Raw genomic sequence first — 25622 nt, 5'->3', positions numbered from 1 at the left:
TATTTCTCTAATGCAGCACCTAAATGGTCATGATTGGTTTTCTCTAAAGGATGAGAGGTGCCAAAGGATCAATGGCACCTCTCCACAAAGGGTTTTCTGCACTTTAGTAGGCAAGGCACGTGGGTCACTCGTAGCTTTCAACCTTGGTTAAAAGAGAGATTCCCTAAGTGGGAGAGGAGGGAAGTAGGATTACTATTTACATCCGCCAGTTTTTCTTCCCCTGGGTTCCTAGCCATTTCATTCGATCTTCGTGGGGATGCGCCCAGAGCTTCGATATCCCCCCCCCCAAATCTCTTTTCTCCTTCCCTCCACACCTCAAAACACAGCATCCCCGCGAAGGCATGCTTGTGGTAGTGCGAAATCGAGGACAGAGGCCAAGGTTTCTAGGCAGGCAGTACGTTAGTCACCAGTGCCCAGATTTGGTTGCTAGGCAACGGCGGGGTCCTTCCTGGCTCGGCGGCGCTCCGGGCCGCGGGGAGCCGGGAAAAGGAGGGGGGGCAGCAGCGGCGGCGGGAGTTTGCGCGTCCCCGGCTCGGGCCTTTCCACTCCAGGGAAGATGTCTGTATCCGACGAACCCCGAGTGATGTCCTCGGTGGATGAGGCTGAGCCGCTAGAGGAGGAGGAAGACGAGGAGGAGGAAGAAGAAGGAAAAAGGAGGGAGAAGGAGCCAGCGGCTGCGGCCCCCGGGGCAGCCGGGGCTGCGGGGCCCAGCGCCGGCTTCGGGCTGGTGGCGACACGGCGGGAGCCGGCCGTGAAGCTGCAGCACGCCGTCAGCGGCCTGGAACCGCTCTCCTGGTCCGAGGACCACCGAGTGTCGGTTTCCACTGCCCGTAGCATTGCTGTGCTGGAGCTTATCTGCGACGTGCATAGCCCGGGCCAGGACCTGGTCATCCACCGCACCTCAGTCCCAGCTCCGGCCAACAGCTGCTTGCTCAAGGTAAGTCCAGGCTTCCCTTCTTCGCAGCCTCCGAGACCTGCCGCCTCCTCCTCCTCCTTCTCCTGCTCCTGCTTTCCTAAGGTTCCTCCGTCCTCCCCTCCCTAGTTTGGGATCTATTTGTGGTCCCTTCACTCACTCTCAGGGACCTCCAGCCCTTGCTTTCGCATCCCTCCTCTTCACCCCCACTCCCTAGATCAACAGCTGTTGCTGAATGTTTACCGGGCGACCCGTGCCAAAGGCACTGGCCTGGTTCTGAGAAAAAGAACCGATGCCTGCCCTCTGGGATGGCTCGACAGCTGTTTCCACCCACTCTTCCCCCGCCCCCAGGTTGCCCGAGTTTTCCCCCATTTCCTCCGCCCTTCTCCGGGAATCTGCCCCCAAGTCTTAGCTTTGGTCCACCAAGAGCTCTGACTCCACCTGTCTTGTCTAATTGCAATTCGTTTAACAGTTCCTGGCTCCCTCCCACCCCTATGGAGCCAACCCTAGACCTACCACTATTGCCTGCCACTTCCTATTGTCTGGACTGGCTCCTGGAAGGCAGGCCCAGAAGCTGGCTTTGTTTACTCCAGTGTGAGCTGCTCCTTTAGCTTTTGAGGAAGGAATTTGACCTTTTGTTGTTGTTAAGATGATTTCAGTAACCTCAGTTACAAAGTTTTCTGTGACTCAGTAATGGGCAAATGAGTAAAACAACAATGTACTACAAATTGGGCTGCTCATCACTTTTCAATAAAAGCAAAACTCAATTGATCCACAGCTACGGTTTGATTTCAACTTACTGTCCAAAAAGTAAAAATTATCAAGCAGTTTTAACCTTTTGGGCAATCAGTTCTAAGACTATTCAAACATTTATAATCGTGGTTATAAAATTTTAGAGCTGTAAGTGATTCTTTAACTAGAGATTTTATTCTTCCCTCCTATTTAAAACATCCTCTTAATAGTCAAGGGAAATCAAGGAAGGCTACTAACACATTGATGAATTGCAGCTGGGGTAGCTCAGTGGCTTGAGAGCCAGGCCTAGAGATGGGAGGTCTTAGGTTCAAATCTGGCCTCAGACACTTTCCCAGCTGTGTGACCCAGGGCAAGTCACTTAACCCCCATTGCTTAGCCCTTACCACTCTTCTACCTTGGAGCCAATACACAGTATTGACTCCTAGACACAAGGTAAGGGTTTAAAAAAAAAAACAAAAGAAACTTATGGGAAGACTTCGATAAGAGTAACAAGGGATGGGCAAGCATAGATGAGTTGCATTTTGCACCCAAATACATGAGATTGCATATCTATTTAAATATTTAAGACTGTAAACCTACTTTTCAAGATTTGAAAATAAAAGTTTAAATTAGTTAACATTTTAAATCCATTGCCTGTGGCAGCCATTTTAAATGTTATATGGGGGCAATGGACATAACCTCAAGAAAGTTGCTGACTAGTTTCTAAGTCAGCTTATAAATTGATGATAAAGGCATACCACCGAACATGTAGGTTTTACCTGGGGGTGATAAGAATAAGCATATTGGATCTAAATATAAAAAATACAGTACATCAAGTATCTTATAGCCTAGCACTGTATTACAAATTATACAAGAGAGATTAAAGGACTTGTTTATGGTCAGGCAGCAGTTAAGTATCTGAAGTGAGATTTGAACCCAAGTCTCCTGACTCCAGCCCTCTTTACATTACTCTGTAAGACACTGACTTTCATTAAATCATGCTAGCATGACAAAAATATATGCATAAAGGGGGCAGCTGGGTAGCTCAGTGGAGTGAGAGTCAGGCCTAGAGACAGGAGGTCCTAGGTTCAAACCCGGCCTCAGCCACTTCCCAGCTGTGTGACCCTGGGCAAGTCACTTGACCCCCATTGCCCACCCTTACCACTCTTCCACCTATGAGACAATACACCGAAGTACAAGGGTTTAAAAAAAAAATCTCCAATTAAAAAAAAAATATGCATAAAGGGAACTCAAGGGAAAGCAAATCAAGGGAAGCTTTGTGGAAGATATAAAGCTTGTCAAAGGAGTGGAAAAGCATTCCAGTGGTAAGAATGAAGATTATTTTATGCAAAATCATCATCATCATCATTTTTTGTCCACTTGCTCCTTTCTTGATACCTACAATTATATCCAAATATTCCCCATCTTTAAAAAATTTTCAGTTGACTGTATCATCTCCTCAAACCATTAACCTATATTCTTCTTTCTCTTTTATAGTCTTAACTCTTTACATTCCAACTGGTCTAGTTCAGGCCCTTGTCATCCCTTGTCTGAACTGTTGTAGTAACTTCTATATTGGTTTCCCTATATCCAGTCTATTTCTTCTCTATCCTTCTCACTGTTACCAAAGTAATATTACTAAAGCACAGTTATGAGTATGCCATTCTTCTGCTTAGGAAGCTTTAGGAGCTCCCATCTCCTTTAGGAGAAAATAGAAACTCATTTAAATGCATTCACAATTAGGTTCCCACCTTGTATTCCATGTTCAATACACTTTAGTCCCATATTCTAGCCAAACTAGCCTGCTTCCTATTTGCTGTGCACAGCATTCTATTCCTCACTTATGGAAAGCTCATAAGTGAACACGGCTATCTCTTCCACCTGGAGTGCTATTTCCATTCAAAGCTCATCTTAAGGGCTAATTCCTTCAAGAAGCCATTTCTGATGATCCGAGTTGTTGGTATCCTCTCCCCACTCATTGTGAATTTATTTCTTATATTTCCTGTATTCACTTCTTTGTAGAATACAAGATCCTTGATGACAAGAACTATTCTACTTTTGTATTAGTATCCATAGCATCCAGCACAGTGCTTGGCAAATGGAACTATTTTTCTGGTAGGCACCAGGTAGTACCAGGTTTACAACTTCTTTCATAAGGCTCTTAGATTTACAGTTGTAACAATTGTCAGTTTGCAAAAGCAGTAGTTTTTCATCAGATTTAATGAGTGCCCTCTTAAAAATTATCATAAAAGACCCTCTCAACTAAGTAAGTTGACTGTAGTAACGAGTCACCTGTAGGATTTTAAGTGGGATACCAAATGGATATGACATTATAATTAAAATAAAATAAATTAAAGCTGTCCACTGATCCATGGCCTATTGAAGGTTTGGCTTGGGGTTGGGACAGGAAATAGGACTCAACTGCTAGAACATTACTACTCAAAGAGAATATTTGACTTCTGTTCAGAGCATCAGTTAATCAACAAACTTTTATTGGTTTTTTACTATGTGCCTGGAACTGTGCTAAGCACTGGTGATATAAAGAAAAAGCAAAAAACATTACAATTTTTGAAAGGGCCCAGCATCAGGTCATGGGGGTCAGGGTGGGGCCAGGTGGAGCTAAGATGGGAAGGAGCATGGTGTAACAAACAAATTATAAGGGGTGGAGGGAAGAGATGCTACATATGAATCAGTATCTACGAGATAGTAGATAGAAGGTGGCCTTAGAGTGGAAAGCATTAGCAGCAATGGGGGTCATGAGGTGGCATTTGAGCTGAGAGTTAAAGGAAGCCAGGGAAGCTAAGAGATGGAGTTGAGAAGGGACAGAATTCTAGATATAGGAGATAGCCAGTACAAAGGCAAATGGTCAGAAGAAAATGAGATTTCAAGTGTGTGAGCAACAGCAAATAAGCCAGTGTAACCTTTCATATAAAAAGACTGGAAAGGGAAAAAGAAGCCAAGGCTTGCATAAGGAAAAATGTAAAGAGCTTTAAATACCAAATAGAGGACTTTATATTTCATCTTGAAAGTAATAGGGAGCCAGTGAAATTTATTGACTAAAAGCATGACATGACCAGAACATTACAGTATTGACTATATTCAATATTCATTTCATTTAGCTTACTTGTTGAAAAGAAGAGTTGGAATATTCCTTGCTCCCCATTGCCACTTCTAGATTCTCCACTTCCCTCATTCAATAACCTTCCCTCCTTTGAGGTTAAAGCATTCTGTGTCCAGCACACAATCAAAATTCTCATAACAATTGTATAGACTACCTCTACCCAATAAACTAATTGCCCCCCATTGCTTTCAGAATCAAATCCAAAATCTTCTCATGTTCAAAACCTTTTATCACACACACACACACTCTCTTCCATTTTTCTTACATCTTATCCCCTCTTAACATACTCTTAAATCTGTTAGGATTAAAATTCTCTGGAGACTGTATATTAAGTTATAATTATTTATTAGATAGTATGAAAGCAATTTGGAGAGAGAGAAAGGCAGTCACATGGCCATGCCTAGCTAATCTGATTTTGGTACTCACCTCATAACTGTTCACTAGCTTGAGGGACTGTGCATGCAAACTTCCAGCAGGAAGCCCCCAGACCAGGAGAGCTTGCTGCTTCCTCAACCCTGAACTTATAACTCAGGTGACATCATTCCTTTGGAGTCTCCCTGGTTGGACAGACTTGATTCAGTCCAGATCAGAGGCCAGCCTTCAGGATGCCAGGAGTCACATGAGACAAGAGGCAAGCATCTTCCAGGATCCCCCAGGAGCCATGAGGCCTCTAGCATAGAGACCTCCCTTAGTATGCATGCTTGCCCAATCAAAGGGTAGGGATGAGTGCAAAATAGACTTTCAAAACTTTCCTTTTTAAAAAGGAAAAAGGGGTTCATATTTATGTTAATTTCACACAATCCCCCCCTCTGATTCTTTGAGAGACTAACATGTTATTCTCCCCAGTGAATCATCCCACATATAATATCTGTACATTTCAGGATTGTCTCACCAGGGTGCATAAGGGCCCAAAGATATTATACATTTCATGGAAGGTCTAACTACATTTGGATGTTTCTTAACATATATAAAAATAATTGATAGGCGCATTGACAAAGAGCCATTAAGGAGCATTCCCCTTTTTTGGCACAAGGATTTTATAATCAAGATAAAATAATGGCACATGGGAAGAACAGAAGTGGATGGAGTGCCCAACCTCCCACAGTTCAATTCGTTATAGCCAAAGGCTCACTCATAGTCTCATGATGTAGTGTTTGATTTCTGGGGACATCCTCTATTGCTATCATCTTATCAAGCCTTTTGGAATGATAATGGTCCTTACAGTGTCTGCTTTCCTTGTCTAGGGACTTTTAGGATAACTTTACAATTCCCCCTCAGGAGAATGAGATACTGTCCAGAATCTAAACCTACATATAAGCACATACATAACCTGATGGTTACACAAAATAATGTTCCAACAAATCCAAGTGACACCGACCTCCTTATTGTCCTTAGAACAAAGCACTTCATCTCTCATCTCCAGACATTTTCTTTTGTTATTTTCCATGCCTGGAATTCTTTCTCCTTATCTCAGACTCCTGGCTTCCTTAGCTTCCTTCAAGTTTCAAAGACAATCTCATCATCTACAGGAACCCTTTCTCCATCTCTCTTAATTCTAGTGCCTTCAATTTTAAAAATTATTTCCTATTTATCTTGTATATCAAAAATGTCAAACTTGAGAATGGAAATGGGCTTGCAGAACTTGAATGTTGGTTGAATCAAATTCAGATGTAATTGGGAAATAGTTAACAAAATAATTAGAAATACAATACAACATGGCTAATGTTTCTTTGTAGTTTTCCAAGTCAAGAGATATGTTTCTATTAAAGTGTGACACCACTGGTGTATATACCTTGTTTGTACATATTTGTTTGCTTGTTGTATCCTCCATTTGATTGTGAGTTCCTTGAGGGCAGGGACTTCCTTTTCTCCTTTATCTCCAGCTCATAGTAGACTTTGTTCCTTTTGGATAAGCATATTATAATTTATTATATTTTTATAACAAATCATTTAATTATATTATATATATTATGTTACACATATTGTTATATATTTAAAAAAGAAAGATAAATGGTAACTAAAAACCAGTAATAGGAAAGTTGAGAAATGGAGGGAAGATACTTAATTTTATTTTGGACATGTTGAGTTTGAAATGTCTGTGAGACATTTAGTTCAAAATGTACAATAAGCAGATTTAGAAAGACTAGGGTTGAGAAAAAATAGATCTGGGAAACATCTGCATAGAGATAATAATTAAATCCATGGAAATGAATGAGACAATATTGAGAGAAAAGAGGAGAGGGCCCAGGGCAGAGCCTTCAGGGATACCTATAGTTAATGGTCATGACAAGGAGGAAGATCCAGCAAAAATGACTTAAGTAGTAGTGGGGACAGGTAGGAGGAGAGTAATGGAGAACATAGTAATGAAAACCCAGAGAGGAGGGAGAATGTGATCAACAGTAATCAAATGATGCAGAGAGATCCCAAAAGATAAGCATTGTAAAGAGGCCATTAGATTTGACAAGTATAGGATCCACTGGTTCCTTAGAGGGAGTAATTTCAGTTGCATGATGAGGTCACATAACATTAAAAAAAGTTTTAGAAGAGAGTGAGAAGTGGAAGCACTGATTGTAGATTACTTTTTCTAGGAATTTAACTGAGAAGAGGAGGAGGAGGGATATAGGATGATATCTGGAGAGCATGATAGTATCCAGTTAGGCATATTGTAGGCACCAGTGGAGGAAACACTAGAGAGACATTAAAGATTAGAGAAAGATTGGAGAGTATTATATGGCATTCTGCTGGAGGAGATGGGAAAGAATTAGAGGTACATGCATGGAGAAGGGTTGGCTTTGGTTTTGGCAAACAAAAGAGCTACAGCAACATCATCAGAAACAGGCAGAAAGGATAATATAGACCAGTGATTCCCAAAGTGGGCGCTACCGCCCCCTAGTGGGTGCTGCAGCGATCCAGGTGAGTGGTAATGGCCACACTTTTTTTTGTATTACATTCTATTCTGAGTTCAATAAATAGTTTCATAATTTCCAGGGGGAGCTAAGTAATACTTTTTCTGGAAAGGTGGCGGTAGGCAGTAGGTTCCAGTTTGGGAACCACTGATATAGACAATAGAGGACTGAAATCAGAGGGTTGTGAGATGAAAAGGGAGAGCTCTCAGCAAATAGCCTCATTGTTTTTAGTGAAGTACAAGTCATAGTTCCCAGCAGAATGAGTGTATAGATAGAATGGCATAGGAAGCCTGAAGAGAGAAGGAAACATTTGAAATAGATGCTGTGATTTGAGGAATAAGGAATTGATTAAGGAGGAGAAATAGGATTGTCTTGCTGCATTGAGGGCCCAGGGTGAAATAAGCTGATAAGAATTCATTAACTTAATTGGAAAAAAGGACAACAACCACCACCTTGTGGCATTCTTGTAAAGAAGTTTTAAGAAATTGACTCGGTCCCTAGTCTAGATCCTGCCTAAATGGAAAATCTTTATTCTTAACTCCTAGTAAGTATTAATCTGGGTAAGTTAATTTTTTCCATTTTTAATTGAATTTAATATGCATCACATCATATAAGCCACCATTTCAGTTCTCATCTTTATTAGAAAAACTATGATTACATAGAACATGAATGCTAAATTGTCTATGCAGCCTTATAAAGGCCCCTGTGGGTTTAAACTAGGATATATTGATAGGGTATGTGTAGAAATCTGTATTTATCCTTTGGGTTTTCTCTTGCTGATGATCTTGGAATTTAAATTTTTACTACTTAGCATGTTTCAGGTTTGGCTGTGTTTCCCCAAAATGGACCTTCCTACAGTGCGATTTTCACTTACAATACAGAAAGAAGCTTATAATACTAGATTAAAAGTTCAATAGTCTCATTTTACAGATGAAGAAAGTGACAGATAATAAGAGATGTAAAATGACTTGTCCAACAACATAACCATTTTTAGTTCCAAAATGTCTGGGAGAGAATCTGGGTTCTAGCCCAATATTCTTTTTATTTCACAGTTAGGTACCCTTCTTTAAGAGAATCTTGATTCACAAAACAGATCTTAGGAGACAGTAATTGTTAATTAATATTATTAATTATTAACATAATTAAAGTATTAACTGGTCAGGAGTTTGCAGAGAATGTTGTTTAGTCATTTTCAGTCATATCTAATTCTTTGCGACCTCACTTGGGGTTTTTTCTTTCTTTCTTTCTCTTTTTAAAAAAATTTAATTAATTAATTAATTGATAATATTTTCCCATTGTTACATGATTCATGTTCTTTCCCTCCCCTCCTCCTTTCCACCTCCAGGAGCCAACAAGCAATTCCACTGGGTTTTACATGTATCATTGTTCAAAATCTTTTTCCATATTATTAATATTTGCAATAGAGAGTGATCATTTAAAGTCAATGTCTCCAATCATATGTTTTCCTTCTGTGTTTCTGCTTCCACAGTTCTTTCTCTGGAGGCGGATAGCATTCTTTCTCCTAAGTTTGTCCGAATTGTTTTGGATCACTGCATTGCTGCTAATAGAAAAGTCTATTACATTTGATTGTACCATAATATATTATTAATATCTGTGTACTATGTTCTCCTGTTTCTGCTCCTTTTGTTCTGCATCAATTCCTGGAGGTCTTTCCAGTTCACATGGAATTCCTTCAGTTCATTATTCCTTTCAGCACAATAGTATTCCATCACCATCAGATACCACAATTTGTTCAGCTATTCCCCAATCGATGGACATCCCCTCATTTTCCAATTTTTGCCACCATGAAGAGCTTGGCTATGAATATTTTTGTGCACGTATTTTTCCCTATTATCTCTTTGGGTTACAAACCTAGCAGTGGTATGACTGGATCAAAGGGCAGGCAGTCTTTTTTAAAGCCTTTTGGGCATAATTCCAAATTGCCTTCCAGAATGGTTGGCTCAATTCACAACTTCACCAGAAATGCATTAGTGTCCCAATTTTGCCACATCCCGTCCAATATTTATTACTTTCCTTTGCTGTCATATTGGCCAGTCTACTGTGTGTAAGATGGCACCTCAGAGTTGTATTGATTTGCATTTTTCTGATTATGAGAGACTTAGAACACTTTTTCATAAGCTTGTTAATAGTTTTGACATCTTTATCTGAAAACTCCTTATTCATGTCCCTTGTCCATTTTTCGATTTGGGAATGGCTTGATTATTTTGATTTAGCTCCTTATAAATTTGAGAAATTAGACCTTTGTCAAAGGTTTTTGTTATAAAGATTGTTTCCCCATTTGTTGCTTCCCTTCTAATTTTGGTTGCATCGGTTTTGTTTGTACAAAACCTGTCTAATTTAATGTAATCAGAATTATTCATTTTACATTTTATAATATTCTCTATCTCTTGCTTGATCTTAAATTCTTTCCTTTCCCATAGATCTGACAGGTATACTATTCTATGCTCACCTAATTTACTTATAATTTCCTTCTTTATATTTAAGTCATTTTCTCATTCTGAATTTATCTTGATAATAGGGTGTGAGATGTTGATCTTAACCTAAACTCTCCCATATTGTTTTCCAATTCTCTCAGCAGTTTTTGTCAAATAGTGGGTTCTTGTCCCAAAAGCTGGGATCTTTGGCTTTATTGTACACTATCATGCTGATATCATTTACCTCACTTAGGGTTTTCTTGGCAAAGATCCTAGAGTGGTTTGCCATTGCTTCTTCAACTCATTTTGCAGAAGAGGAAACTGAGGCAAGCAGGGTGAAGTGGCTTACCCAGGGTCACACAGCTAATAAGTGTTGAAGGTCATATTTGAACTCAGATCTTCTTGACTTCAGCCCCTGCACTCTTATCTCCTTTGCCACATAGCTACAGAGAATGGGAATCTTTAAAAAGGCAGCTACTCTCTTAGTGTATCTAAGTGATTGTTTACAGATTTGTTATTGAATTTGTGCCTGAAGAAGGCATATGGAGTGAAAAAGAGATGATTTTTATCAGCTTGAAAATCATTGTAGGAGAGTACAAATTGCCATCCTTGGAATCCAGGAAGAGTTGGATTCAAATCTCACCTTTAACAACTTGCTATGACAAGGCACACCAATCACTTCCATTCCACAAATACTTAAGCACCTAAGAATGATCCATTGATAGCACTTTAATAGCTTTTTCAAATAATATTTTATTTTTTTCTCTATTATAAAATATTTTTATTAAACAAAAACAAATTTTTAAACATTCATTTTTTAAAATTTTGGGTTCCAAATTCTCTTCTTCTGACTCTTCCTCCCTTCCTTAAGACAGTACGTAATATAATATAGATTTTACATGTGTAATTATGTAAAATTTCTTTACATATTAGTTATTTTGGATAGTACTTTATTGTTTGCAAAGTGCTTTGCATACCTTGGCTCATTTATACCAATAACCCTGTGAAAGAGGTAGGAAGGGTATTAATCTGCATTTTACCTATGAGGAAAGAAGTGATTCAGTGAGATTTGGATCTAGAGAGTAATCACTGATGACAGGATATCAGTTTCTAAGAAGGTCTCTAATGGAATGGCATAGACCAGTGGTTCCCAAACTTTTTTGGCCTACCACCCCCTTTCCAGAAAAAATATTACTTAGTGCCCTGGAAATTAATTTTTTTTAAATTTTAATAGCAATTAATAGGAAAGATAAATGCACCTGTGGCCACCACCGCCCCCCTGGATTGTTGCAGCACCCACCAGGGGGTGGTGACGCCCACTTTGGGAATCACTGGCATAGACTCTATACTTGGCTTCCTGCCATTTAAAATTTTATTCTTAGCTGGCCTATTTATAAAATTTGCAGATACCATAATGTTGGGATGGGCAACTAACATGGTGGATGATAGGATCTCACTACTTTTCAACAGTGTAGAATACTGGGCCAAATCTAAAGATTTATATTTATCCCTCTATTCAATTCCATTTTGCATTTGGGTTCAAAGAATTAACATTGCAGCTAAAAATAAGGGAGGTATAGTTAGCAAGATTAGATTATAGTGAACCAGAAACTAAGGGGAACAGTATATACCTGTACTTTGTCCCAGGTAGACCACATCTGTCGTACTAAGTGTATATTTGGGAAAGACATGATAAACTGGAACATCCAGAAGAGTGGCCAGCCTGGAGAAGGGTCTTCAGATCATGCCACATGAGGATATTTAACCTGGAAAAGAGAAGCTGTGATAATAACTATTTTTAAAGTATTTGAAGGATTGTAGAAGAAATATGGAAGAAGTATTCGACTTATGATTGGCTCCAAAGGACAGTACTAGGACTAGATGTGGAGAGGCATATTTCAATGTAGACTGCCCAATTTGGCTAGAATGTAGAACTAAGGAGAATATGTGTGAATAATGTGAAATAAGATAGGTTGGAACCAAACTCTGAAGGGTCTTTGCCTTTCTGAACCTCAGCTTCCTAATCTCTAAAATAGGTTTGGTTATAACTATAGTAGTACCTCACAAGATTGTTGTAATGATCAAATGAGATGATTTTTGCAAAGTATTTTGTAGATACTAAATCACTAAATATATATATATTAGCTTTAAAATAAATATATATGGTTGGGCTCATTTAATATTTGAATGCCTCCAGTGACAGAGTGCTTCTGTTCTGTTAATGAATAGCAACAAATTTTATTAAATTTATCCTGTATTGAGCCAAAATATTCCTCCTGGTAATTTCCAACAGTTGTTCTTACTTTTGTCTTTGGAAGTTACACAGAGTAAATATAATTTTTTTCATATGACAGTGGTCTTTCAGATTTTTGAAGACAGTTATCTCATCTGCCTTAAGTATTATCTTGTCTAAACTGAACATTTTTAGTTCCTTCAACTATTGTTCATGTGAATTAGTTTTCAGATCCCTAACCAAAAGAGAAAGAACTGGGGACATCTTCCCGATGTACTCTGATAAATGTAGGGACAGTAGAACTATTAATTCCTTTGGTCTGAACACTGTTTCTATTAACATACTGAAAAAATTCATTAGCTTTTAAAATTGTCCCATTGGCTGATTGAGCTTATGATCAATGAAAACTTTCAAGTCATTTTCATGTGAATTACATTTGACTGTATCCCTTATTCTTATGCAGGTCATTTTTTTCTTAACCTGAAATATAGACTTTCTTTTTGATGCTTGTGGTTTAATGATTTCATGATATAGGTACTCCTTTCACCAATACCTATTGGTGTCCCTCTATTCCTTCTCATATAATATGACTTTTATCCATGCTTTTTTGTAAATTCCTCAAAGACAGTCTGTCTTAAGATGTAGGATACTGTATATTTGTATTTTTAATATCTCCAGGTTATTACACCTCAGGTTGCTTCCCTGCTACATGACTATTCCCCCGTATTTAAAAAAAAAACTCTAAACTTCTGGAGAGGGACATCTGCAATCAGTGCCTTTACTACCTTTCCACTCATTCTCTTCTTAACTCTTTGCAATCTGGCTTCTAATCTCATCATTCAACTGAAACTGTGCTCTCCAAAGTTATCAGTGATCTCTTAATCAACAAATGTAATGGCCTTTTCTCAATCCTCATTTCTCTTTACTTCAGTTTTTGGCACTATCACCCTCTTCTCCTTGATATATTCTTCTCTTTAGGTTTTCCTGACATGCTCCCTTAGTTCTCTTACCAGTCTGACCACTTCTCAGTCTCCTTTACTCCATCTTCATCCAGGTCCCACCACTAACTTCGGTTTCAAAAGGTCTTTCCTGTGTTATCTTGCTTTCTTGCGCTATACTATTTTTCTTGGTGATGTCATTGGTTCCCATGGATTCAACTATCACTTCTATCCTGATGATTCTCACATCTATTTGTTTAGCCCTAATTTCTTTCCTGACCTCCAGTCTTGAATTTCCAACTGCCTACTAGACATTTTGCACTAAATGTCCTATTGACATCTTAAACTCAACATTTCCAAAACTGAATTCATGTTTTCCCTCAAATTACCCACATACACAAACTTCCCTATTACTGTTAAAAGCACCACCATCATTCCATTCATCCAAGCTCACAACTGTGGCATCATCTTCAATTCCTTAATCTACCATATATTTACCAAGTTCTGTCAATCGTATCTTTGCAACGTACCTCTAACATGCTCTCCATTTTGTCTTCTGGCACTGCCACTATTCCGGTACAGGCCCTTATCACCTCACACCTGGACAATCTTTTGCAGTACTCTTTGGACAAGTCACCTTGCCTCAAAGTCTCTCTTTGAATCCATCTTTCAAAAAAATTGCCAAAGTGATCTTTCTAAAGTACAGATTTGTCACTTCTACTCTCAGTAAAATCTAGTGGCTCTCTATTGCATCCAGAATCAAATATAAAATTCTTTGTTTGGATAAATATATTGCTTGTTGCTTTGCCTCTGTTTGACCATTAAAGTCTTTCATAACCTGGTGTCCCTTCTTATCTTTCCAGTTTCGCTACATTTTAATCCTCTCTGTTGCCTACCATCCAGTGATACTGGCCTCCTTGCTCATTCTAAGAACAGCATTCCTAGAGCACATTTAAAATGTACCCAGTTCATTTGTACTGACTGGTCTCATGTTGTTCTCCATCCTTCTCTCTACCTCCTGGTTTCCTTAACTTTTTTCAAGTCTCACCTCAAAGCCCATCTTCTGCACTTCCCCTTAATTCTAATGCTTTCCCTCTGAGATCTCCAATTTATCTTGTTTTTAGCCTAATTGTACTCAGTTTTGAATTCCTTGTGGGCAGGAACTACTTTTGCTTCCCTTTGTACCTCTAGAATGCACAGTGCCTAGCACATAACAAGTGCATAATAAATTCTTGAAGGCCTGTTGATTTAACTGTCTATTAGTTGTCTTCACATTTATTCTCCTAAATTTTATCTTGTCTGGTTAAGCTTATCTTTTCAACCAGTGGATATAATTTTGAATTTTGATTCAGTCATCCAATGAATTGGCTTATCCCTTCCAGCTTCATATCATCAGTAAATTTGACAAGTGCATCTTGTACATGTTCATCCAAGTCATTCATAAAAATGTTGAATAGGACAGGGCCAAGTAAGAGAGCTCTGTGACTTAGCATAAAACAATCTGCATCTAGGTTGCTATTGATCCAGTATGCAACACTCAGTGAGCAGGATTGTTTAGCCAGCAACAACTCCACTTAATTGTACTACCATTGAATATCCATTTCACAAGGATACCACGAGAGACTTTGTCTCATCCACATGGATATGGTGAGAGACTTTATCATGAGCTCATTGCTTGAGGTTACACATATAGGAAATAATAGAACTGAGATTCAGACCAAAGTTCTCTGACTTCAGTTACAGCCCTCTTTCCACTACCCCATCCTTGTGCTGTAGTGTTCTTTCCGTCTTTCAAACAGTTTAAAGTCTGAACTCATTAGTCTTTGTTGAAATCAAATCAGGACAATGAAGGAAAGTAGATTTGTTTGTCAAGGTCTGTTTTTCCATGATCACTGCACACTTTTCTAAGTGTTTAGAATCCATTTGTTTTATTTTCTGTTTTAGTATGTTACCAGTGTAAAACATGGAGCTTGCCCAAGCAAAAATGTCCAGAATCCTTCTCTTCTCTCCTTTTTTTAAAAATTAGGGATATTGTGAAAATATCCCCAGTCTTATTGAGCCTTCCCTAATCTCTGGTTTATCAAAACTTTATTAACAGTTGTTCTGTTATTACACTCATGTTTTCTATAATATAAATCTTCTATGCCTGGAGAGGCTAATTGATTTAAAGTTCTTAGGTACTTTGTGTTCTCATATATTGTAGGCTTCAATTTCATTGAAACTGTGTTTGTTCTACCTTTTTCAATTAAAAGAATTTTCCTTGATGAAAAAGATGAAAGCAAAATTGGGCCTTGAGTACATCTTTTTACATTGCCTACCCACTCATAAACAATGGACCTGTCCCTTAATTCTTATTCTTTTTCTTGCCTCAGCTATAGATTAAAAGAGCTTTTTATTGTCCTCACCATTTTCCACAAAATTCAGCATATTTTGGCCTTCCCCAACACAAATCTTAGTAAAATTGTGCCACTGCTTTATAGTCATAGAATTTACAGTGAACTGAGCCATAGAGATAAATTCTCTCATTTTATAGTTGAGGAAACCAAGGACTAAAGAGATTAAGTAATTTGTTTGGGGGTAATGAGTAAGGGGCAGAATTAGGATTCAAATCTGGTTTGACTCAGGCCCAGAGCCCATTCCACTACACCATACTTATTCTGTATCTCTCTTTTCTATCTTTGGTTCAGATCCAAGTCCATCAGAGAGTTCCTTGTCACAGGGCAGGTTATATTAAGTGTAAAGTGAATGATATATTAAGAACTTTATAAGTTCAGAAGATGGAGAAATGGTTCAGGGTTGGAATGGTCAGGGAAGTCTTTGTACAGAGACAGATATGAACTGAGTCTGCCAAGAGTGATAGGAACTGGCCAGGCAAAGAGAGTGAGAGACTCTCCACTTTGGGAAACATCAAGAATTTGTAGGATATATATGGGGGACATTTAACAGACCCAACTAACTCAAGTTAGAGGTCACCTATGAGAGGACCATTAAAAAAAATCAAACTAAGCCATTGAAGTTAGTTCTGAGAATAATTTATGAAGTTTCCATTAAGAAACTTAGACATGTAACCACAAACAATACTTGCCATTTGAAAAGTTGTCATTCTGTGCCTTGTCATTACCCCGTTAGGTATATCATAGGAAGGTTTTTGTTCTCCAAAGGAATGTAAAACATCTGACACTTAACTTTTAATGCATTTACTGTTTTGTGTGAGGGCTAGCTAACTGTTGGGTTAGTATTTAACATTTATTATTTTATGGAACTGAGGATCAGTTAACCATGTGGTTTTTCCTCTTTGAGATAAAGAGAGAGGCCAAGTTATTAATAGTATTAACTGTTCCTTTAAAAATAATAATAGCCAGTCTGGAGTAAGTAATTTTAGTTGATCCTTAGAGAATGTAAGAACACATTTTTTTTTAATGGTGCATTTTGTCTTAACATCATAGTCATATGGGGTGGGTACCACTCTGCTCTCACAGAATGATCCTAAGAGATGTGACAGAGAGTAACAAACAAAAATGTCTGGTTTATTGATTTCATCTGATATTATATACAATGACCTGTCTCCTGTCATTTTGATGACAGGAGGAAAATATGTTTTATTATATGTTCGTTTAGATTTTCAGTTGTTTTTTAACTTTTGTCAGAATTTAAAGAAGTACCCTTAGTACCCTTTTCTTTTGAGTATCTAGTTTACCACAAAAATAGTAGAAGCCATATTGGAGGCATTTATTTATAGCTAACCTTAATATGACACTTGATTCACACTAAATGTTACTATGTATATGTGTATTAATCTAAGAAAATTATATTTAGTTTTTTAAATTGTCTCTTTTTTTTTTCAGGTTGGTTCAAAAAAGGAGGTTGCTGAATGTAAGGAGAAATTTGCCACCTCTAAGGACCCCACAGTCAGTCAAAGTTTCATGTTAGATAGAGTGTTCAATCCTGAAGGAAAATCTTTGCCCCCAATGAGAGGATTCAAGTATACCAGCTGGTCTCCAATGGGTTGTGATGCTAATGGGAGATGCCTGTTGTCAGCATTAACCATGGACAATCGCTTGACCATCCAGGCTAACCTCAACAGACTACAGTGGGTACAACTGGTTGATTTAACTGAGATTTATGGAGAGCGTCTTTATGAAACCAGCTACAAGCTTACCAAAAATGAAGCCCCCGAAGGAGACCTGGGAGACTTTGCTGAGTTTCAGAGGAGGCACAGCATGCAGACGCCAGTACGGATGGAGTGGTCAGGCATCTGCACCACCCAACAGGTCAAGCACAATAACGAATGTCATGATGTTGGCAGTGTTCTCCTGGCAGTCCTTTTTGAAAATGGAAACATTGCAGTGTGGCAGTTCCAACTCCCATTTATTGGCAAGGAATCCATTTCTTCATGCAACACCATTGAATCTGGGATTACCTCTCCTAGTGTTTTGTTTTGGTGGGAGTATGAACACAGCAATAGAAAGATGAGTGGGCTTATTGTAGGTAGTGCATTTGGGCCTGTTAAAATTCTTCCTGTTAATCTCAAAGCAGTTAAGGGCTACTTCACATTAAGACAACCAGTTATTTTATGGAAAGAAATGGACCAGTTACCAGTACACAGTATTAAATGTATTCCTCTTTATCATCCTTACCAGAAATGTAGTTGTAGCTTAGTGGTAGCTGCTAGAGGATCCTATGTATTTTGGTGTCTTCTTCTGATATCCAAAGCAGGTCTGAATGTCCATAATTCGCATGTCACAGGACTTCACACACTACCAATTGTTTCCATGACTGCAGACAAACAAAATGGTACAGTATACACATGCTCAAGTGATGGAAAGGTCAGGCAGCTGATTCCCATTTTTACAGATGTTGCATTAAAGTTTGAGCACCAGCTGATTAAACTATCAGAAGTATTTGGCTCAGTGAGGACTCATGGGATATCAGTAAGCCCCTGTGGTGCATACCTGGCAGTCATTACAACTGAGGGTATGATCAATGGTCTCCACCCTGTTAACAAAAACTATCAGGTTCAATTTGTAACTCTCAAAACATTTGAAGAGGCAGCAGCTCAACTTCTGGAATCTTCAGTTCAAAACCTCTTTAAGCAAGTGGACTTACTAGATCTGGTACGCTGGAAAATTTTGAAAGACAAACATATCCCTCAGTTTTTACAAGAAGCCTTGGACAAAAAGATTGAAAGTTCTGGATCAACTTACTTTTGGCGTTTTAAGCTTTTCCTTTTGCGGATTTTATACCAGTCAATGCAGAAAACCCCCTCAGAAGTCTTATGGAAGCCCACCCATGAGGACAACAAAATCTTAATAACTGATTCTCTTGGGCTGGGCCATGCTGAGGAGGAACACCAGGAAGAAGGAACTTCTTTCAAACAAATAGGTAAGCCAAGTGTCCACGAGAGGAACAAAGAAAGAGATGCTGAAGATCTAGCTGACAGTTCACCCATCCAGTCTGGAGATGCAGGCCGTGAGCCAATGGAAGAAAAACTCCTTGAAATCCAAGGAAGAATTGAAGCTGTTGAAATGCATTTAACTAGGGAGCATATGAAGAGGGTTTTGGGAGAAGTATACCTGCACACATGGATCACAGAGAACACTGGCATCCCCACTAGAGGACTCTGTGACTTCTTAATGTCTGATGAAGGCTATGATGACAGAACAGCTCGGGTAGGTGATAACTGATGACAGGACTGACACATTTTGAATGGACTTTATTTCCCTCCATGGAAAGACATGTCCATATTGGGATTCTTAAAGCTTATCTTTTGCTTTAATAGTTCACAAAACATTCTTTTAAGGTCTTGGCATTGTAGTAGAAAAATTAATGCACAAGAGTATGGGTGAATGTAAAATAGATTCTTGAAATAAGGGATCTAGTGTCAATATATTGCTTTTCTAAATAAATGGATAGATACAAGGAAGCTGCATTTGGCAGCATATGTGTTATGGGGTAGTTCTCACAAAGAGGATTAAAAAAGTTATTTTGTCTTTCTCTTCCCTGTCTTTCCCTTCTCACTTCCAAATGTTAGTTGCTATATTTTATTTTGTTTCTTAATAGATTCAGGAATAAAAGTACTTTAAAAAAGCTACTAGGGGTATAATATGTTCAAGATCAATTGTTATTTGTTGAGATTTTGAGGCATTTAAAAATTTTTCTTTTTTGGCATAGTTGTGGCAGCCCCCACAAAGCCATTACAAAAGTGAGTTTCTGTAAAACCTTCACTTTCTGTGGTTCATAGAATTTAATATGTAGAAGTGCATTTAATAATTTTCTAAAAATCCAAAACTATATATAAATAACTTGAAAGTTAGTCTGGGTTATTCCTGATGATTTGGTCTAATGTTGCTGTAGCTTAAAAGGACCAACAAAATACTGCTGCATGTCCAAGAAAGATATTTCAAACAAAACAGAAAATCCTAAAATTTTGGGCAAATCACTTAATTTCTCTTAGACTCAGGTTCCTTATCCATGAAATGAGTTCATTGAATTAGGTGGCCTCTAAACACGTCTTTCCATTCTGATTCCTATTCTCCAAATTTTGAATTTCCCCTTGTACTAAAACTCTAGTGGAATGCAATACAGTTCTGGTTGCTGCACCTTAAGAAGATTGTAGAGTGATAGGATGAACAAGGATCATACTATGAGGATAAACTAGACTGAGTGGGATACTTCACACTGAGAGGAAATGTAATTGAAATTTGTAACATGAAAAGCATGTGGATAAAAGTCAACCTGGACATTTTAGTCAAGTCTATAAACAATAAGACAAGGGATGCCTTTTCTAGCTCTGTGAGGCAAGTTTAAGACAAATGAAAGATCCACTTTAAACAATGAATAATAAACTCATGGAACTCATTACTTGAATAGGTAGTAGAAGTTAAAATACATATATTTTATATATAATATTTTTATAGAATATAGACACATAGACTCAAAAGTGTTTATATTTGATTATAAACAGAAAGTAGGTCATATATCGCCTTTAAGATTGATATTAGGGAGGGACAGCTTTGGTCCTACAGCTCATCCCATGGAATCTTTTTTACCAACAGAATCCTAAGCTATATGTACTATTGATCTGACCTAAAATGACATCTCTTCCTTGTACTGATAAATTATTGCAAAGTAAAGTTAAAATTTTAGACTCTTGATTGTTCTTTAACAGGACTGACATCCAACTCTAAGGTTCTAGCCTCCTCTTAGGAATAGGCATTTAGCTAATTTTCCTGGGAAATGATGTTTTGAGCTATTCTTTCTAACAATGACATTTTGCACATAAAAGGGATGATTCTCCTTGTTCAACTTCAAAAAACAATGTGTTACATTTTTCAAAAGCTATAACAAAAGCTTCTCAGGTCCTCATTTCAAAAAATATTTTAAAAGGAGGATGATATGTATTTTCTTTTAAGGAACAGTTTTTGCCTTGGTGAATTCAGTCTGTGTTAGTAATACACTATCATGAGTGATTTATTTAATTTAGTTTACTTAAGTGTGGTCAGAAGTGCATCTTCTTGCTTCTTTGGTACTATGACTAACCAGTAAAGAATTGTAAGTGTGTCCACCTCTTTTATCACATTGGATTTTATTTTTTTTTCTTTATTTTAATGAGATTTTTCTTTCTGAGGCATTCCTCTTTCAGTAATGCCCCATTCACCTCTAACGTTGCCTCTACTGTCTTCTTAGGTGCTCATCGGGCACATCTCAAAGAAGATGAACAAACAGACTTTCCCCGAGCACTGTAGCTTGTGTAAAGAAATTTTGCCATTCACAGACCGTAAGCAGGCAGTTTGCTCCAATGGGCACATTTGGCTTCGGTAAGTGGCTTTAAGTCAACTCTGCCTTTGTGCTAAGCCAATGTTTAGGACAGTGCTTGGCACAGAGTAGGTGCTATGAATAAATGTTTATTGAGGGGCATCTATGTAACCCAGTGGATAGAATACCAGAAACTAGGTTCAAGTCTGTCCTCAGACATTTCCTCTGTGACCCTGTGCAAGTCACTTAACTTTTATTGCCTAGCCCTTACCACTCTTCTATCTTAGAATTACTAAGACAAAAGGTAAGGATTTTCATAAATAAGTAAATAAAATGTTGATTGATTGATTGATTGTTCTCCTTTTGTACTGGCCAGAGCAAAACAGCAGACACTGATATGTTCAAGTATTGCCCACTAAAAGAGTATGTTGTTTATAGGTTTATGTGGGGGGGAGAGGCTATAATTATGGTAGGACTTAACATTGACTTTTTCATCTAAAGAAACAGTTTAAAACAGAATTTATACATAGAGTTTTCTTATTTGTTTAGGATTGTTTTTGTTTGTAACTGACTTACTCTAAATTTTTGTTTTACCATTTTTTATTAATTGATAGAAAATTAAACTTTTTGTGAATTTCATATTTTGATCAGATATCACTCTTTCACAAATAATGATAAACGGTGATGGTAAAATATAATTTCTAAATATTAGTACTGGGCACTTGTGTTTTACTTTTAATTCTTCTCCCTCCAATCCTTTATTCACTGTTGGAATAGTTTCCCTCCTTATTTTCTAGGAAATATTCTCTGGATGATCTGAAATGACCTATTATACTGCACCATCCCATTGCATCCAATCTTCACTTAGAATCAATGGATCTTCTGTATCTGTTATGTCTTTTTTTTGAGTGTTTTGTTATTTAAATAGATCTGTATTGCACTTTACACTTCTTCCCCTCTTCTTTCCTCCTCCCTCTCCCTGTCCCTAGCTTATAAACATCTTCAAAAAGAGATCTTGACTATTAAAATCACAAACTCAGTCGTGTCCAAAACATGCAATCTTTTACACTGTATAAATTTTTTAACATGAGTCAAAGGATTCTGTGGTCCAGTCATCTATACAGCAGATTTTGAATTCTTTCCAGACTTAGCAATGATACCTTAGAATTAACATTGGAATCTGCAGTTAAGAGAGGTTCCATCCATCCACAGTTACCCCTTTTCAGCATAATTTCTTTCTACTGCTGTTGCCTGAGCATAGCCCTCCAAAAGCCTCTGCCCCATTAATCTCATCCCCCTGTACAGAAGCTTTTTCCTTGTTATATGCCAATCAGGTGAGGTCAAGTCTGTTTTTTAATTGATATGGATGTCTAGATGCTTCTTTGAGCTTGTGATCATTTTTATTCTTTCACCTTGGTTCATATCTTTTCAAAATAATTAGCTGTCTATGGTGAACCTCCAACCAAATACTATTCTGCTCTCAGAGTTTATTGGTTTAAATCTAACAAACTTTCTCTCCTGACAATATGGTGTCTTCTTTCAGGTGCTTTTTAACCTACCAGTCCTGCCAGAGTTTGATATATAGAAGGTGTTTGCTTCATGACAGCATTGCACGGCATCCAACTCCAGAAGGTGAGTGTCTACCCTGGCTTGGAAGGATGGGATTAAGAATGCTGGCAGAATGCCCAATCAGTATAGCAACTCGGGTCAGGCTCAGAATCATTTTCTATTATGCAGGCAGAGATTGAAAGCAGGAGTAATATTCCACTCTCCACGTTGTTATTGTGTAGCCACAGCTCTAATTAAAAAAAAATAGTAACTGGAGAATGCTGTCGGTAAGTATATGTAACATTTAATATGTGAATCAAACATCTCTGTAGCAAACTATTAATAGCAAACTATGGTGAGTGATGCTGTATGCATAGACAGTGGATTCACTCTAAAACACAACAGAGTTAGGACTTGGAGTGTGTGTGTGTGTAAACCATTGCATTTCATTAATTAAAGAAGAAAAATTCAAATGAGATCCTTAATGATGTTCTTTTTATACAAAGATGATGACTTCCACTCTTCAGTAGGATAGTCATTTTGAATTGTTTTTTCTAGCAGTTATGAATTTGTGCTGATCCATCCTTACTCTTTCTCATTCTCCTTCTCCTTGATCTATATTATATCCTGTTATGTCTAGTTGCCGCCATTTATATAGGAAGACCATACAATATCTTAAAATAGTGGTTTTAGGGGGTTTTAATGTTTTAGAAAATAAGTATTTGTTATTTCTTCTACCACTTCTACCATTGCTGGGTTTATACCCCAAAGAGATCATAAGAGAAAAGATTTTCATAAAAATATTTATAGCCGTGCTCTTTGTGGTGGCAAAAAATTGAAAAATGAGGGTATGCCCTTCAATTGGGGAATGGCTGAATAAATTGTGGTATCTGCTGGTGATGGAATACTATTGTGCTCAAAAGAATAATGAACTGGAGGAATTCCATGTGAACTGGAAAGACCTCCAAGAATTGATGCAAAGTGAAAGGAGCAGAACCAGGAGAACATTATACACAGAGATGGATACACTGGTACAATCAAATGTAATGAACTTCTCTACTAGCAGCAATGCAATAATCCAGGACAATTCTGAGAGACTTATGAGAAAGACCGCTATCCATATTCAGAGGAAGAACTGTGGGCGTAGAAACAGAAGAAAAACAACTGCTTGATCACATGGGTTGATAGGGATGTGATTGGGGATGTAGACTCTAAACGATCACCCCAGTGCAAATATCAATAATATGGAAATAGGTCTTGATCAGTGGCACATGTAAAACCCAGTGGAATTGTGCTTTGGCTACGGGAGGGGATGGGATGAGAGGAGGGAAAGAATATGAATCCTGTAACCATGGGAAAATGTTCTAAATTAATTAAATAAAAAAATTCAGAAAATTATTTTGAGCAATTTTTTGAAAAAAATTAAAAAATTTTCATAACAAATATTCATAGTCCCTCAAAATAAATTCCTGTATTGATTATGTAGAAAAATTTGTCTTGTCCACATTTTAAGCCCATCACTGCCCTAGCAGGAGGTGAGTGATGCGTTTCATCATCATTCCTCAGGCCTCTTAGCTCATCATTTCATTGATTGGAATTTCAAATCTTTCAAAGTTGTTTTTCTCTGTAATAATGTTGTCCATGTATAAAATTGCTCTCCAAGTCTGCTCACTTCACTCTGCATCTGTTCATGGGGATCTTCCTGTTTTCCTTTGAAACTGTCCATTTCATCATTCTTTATGGCACAATAATATTCTGCTACATTCATATGCAATAATTTGGAACATTTTTTATGTGGTAGTCAATAACTTGAGTTTCTTCTTTTGAAAATTGCCTAGTTTTTGAACAATTGGAAAGTAACTCTTAATCTTATAAATTTAAATCCGTTCCAAACCTATTTTGCTCTGGGCCTCAAAACTCCTTCTGTCCCATTCCCAGCATGACAGCCCAAGGAGAGTCATCCCCAGCAAAGCCAGTTTTGTACATGTCAGAGCCACTGTTGATGACAAGAACATCAATTTCTTCTTCCATTTTTGTTTAGTCTGAAACTGCACATCAGTCATAAAAATTAGGATCTGGGAAGGGAGCAAAAAACTTTTCAATTTTATATGATCAAAATGATCTGTGTTATCTTCTGTGACTTCTATTGCTTGTTTAGTCCTAAACTTTTCCCCTAGGTGTTGATTTGAAAGATATTTTCTTCCTTACTTTATAAAATTGCTGAAAGTGTTACTATTTATGTCTAAAGTCATAAATGCATTTGAGATTTTCTTGATATATGGAGTGAGATGCAGAAGTAGTAGATGCATACTCTTTTGATTGACTGGTGGTTCCCTTTAACACATATTTATTAAATGCTTTACCAGTGTTGGAGTGTAGTTTGTGACCAAAGAACAGAGGACTTTTTAACTATCCCAGATTGATAACAGATATGTCATTGACTTTGTTAATAGTCTTTATTAATCAACCATGGATTCCTACTATTATACCCAACTTTTGGGGCCTTCTTTAGCAAAAGTAGAAACACAGGTCATCATAATTTCCTTCCCTGCTTTGAAGTGAACTGATCTAAATTTTACATTTTAAGAAATAGGACTTTGTTGAGCTGAGTATTTTTTTTAACATTGACCTCAGAGAAGTATTCAAAACCTTTTTGAGCATGATTATGGAGTTAGAAGAACGGAATAAAAAAAACTACTCGTTTATTCAGAACCATTTATAAAGTAAGTGTAAAATCTTGCATGTTGGGAAGAATGTGTAATGATGGGCTAAAGGATTTTCAGAGAAGTGACTTGTTCAAGGTTACATAAATGATTAGTGACAGTGCTTCAGACTCTCCTTTCTTCTTTTGTTTCTTTCTTTCCTGTATTTTGCTATGGTAATTATAAAATCCAAGTTTGATACCTCTTATTTTCCTTTTCACAGATCCTGACTGGATAAAGAGGTTATTGCAAGGCCCTTGTCCATTCTGCGACTCCCCTGTTTTCTAAATGACAGTCATGGGAAGATGGAGAAGGCAGTGATTCTGCTATAGAAAACTT

At 37.7% G+C, this 25622-nt stretch overlaps 1 protein-coding gene across 1 annotated transcript; it reads left to right on the top strand.

The window, feature by feature from the left end:
- The first annotated feature begins 256 nt into the window (after positions 1 to 256).
- GTF3C4 (general transcription factor IIIC subunit 4) lies at positions 257 to 25571 on the top strand. Its single transcript, XM_044661314.1, is given in 7 exon segments — positions 257 to 277; positions 279 to 492; positions 495 to 937; positions 17124 to 18947; positions 20965 to 21095; positions 22577 to 22665; positions 25507 to 25571. Coding segments are annotated over 7 exon segments (2787 nt in total).
- Positions 25572 to 25622: the final 51 nt, after the last annotated feature.

The sequence above is a fragment of the Gracilinanus agilis genome, chromosome 2 (assembly GCF_016433145.1).
Source record: "Gracilinanus agilis isolate LMUSP501 chromosome 2, AgileGrace, whole genome shotgun sequence".
NCBI classification, from domain to species: Eukaryota; Metazoa; Chordata; class Mammalia; order Didelphimorphia; family Didelphidae; genus Gracilinanus; species Gracilinanus agilis.
The sequence above is the reverse complement of the archived record's forward strand: the minus strand, read 5'-3'. Positions and strand labels throughout refer to the sequence as shown.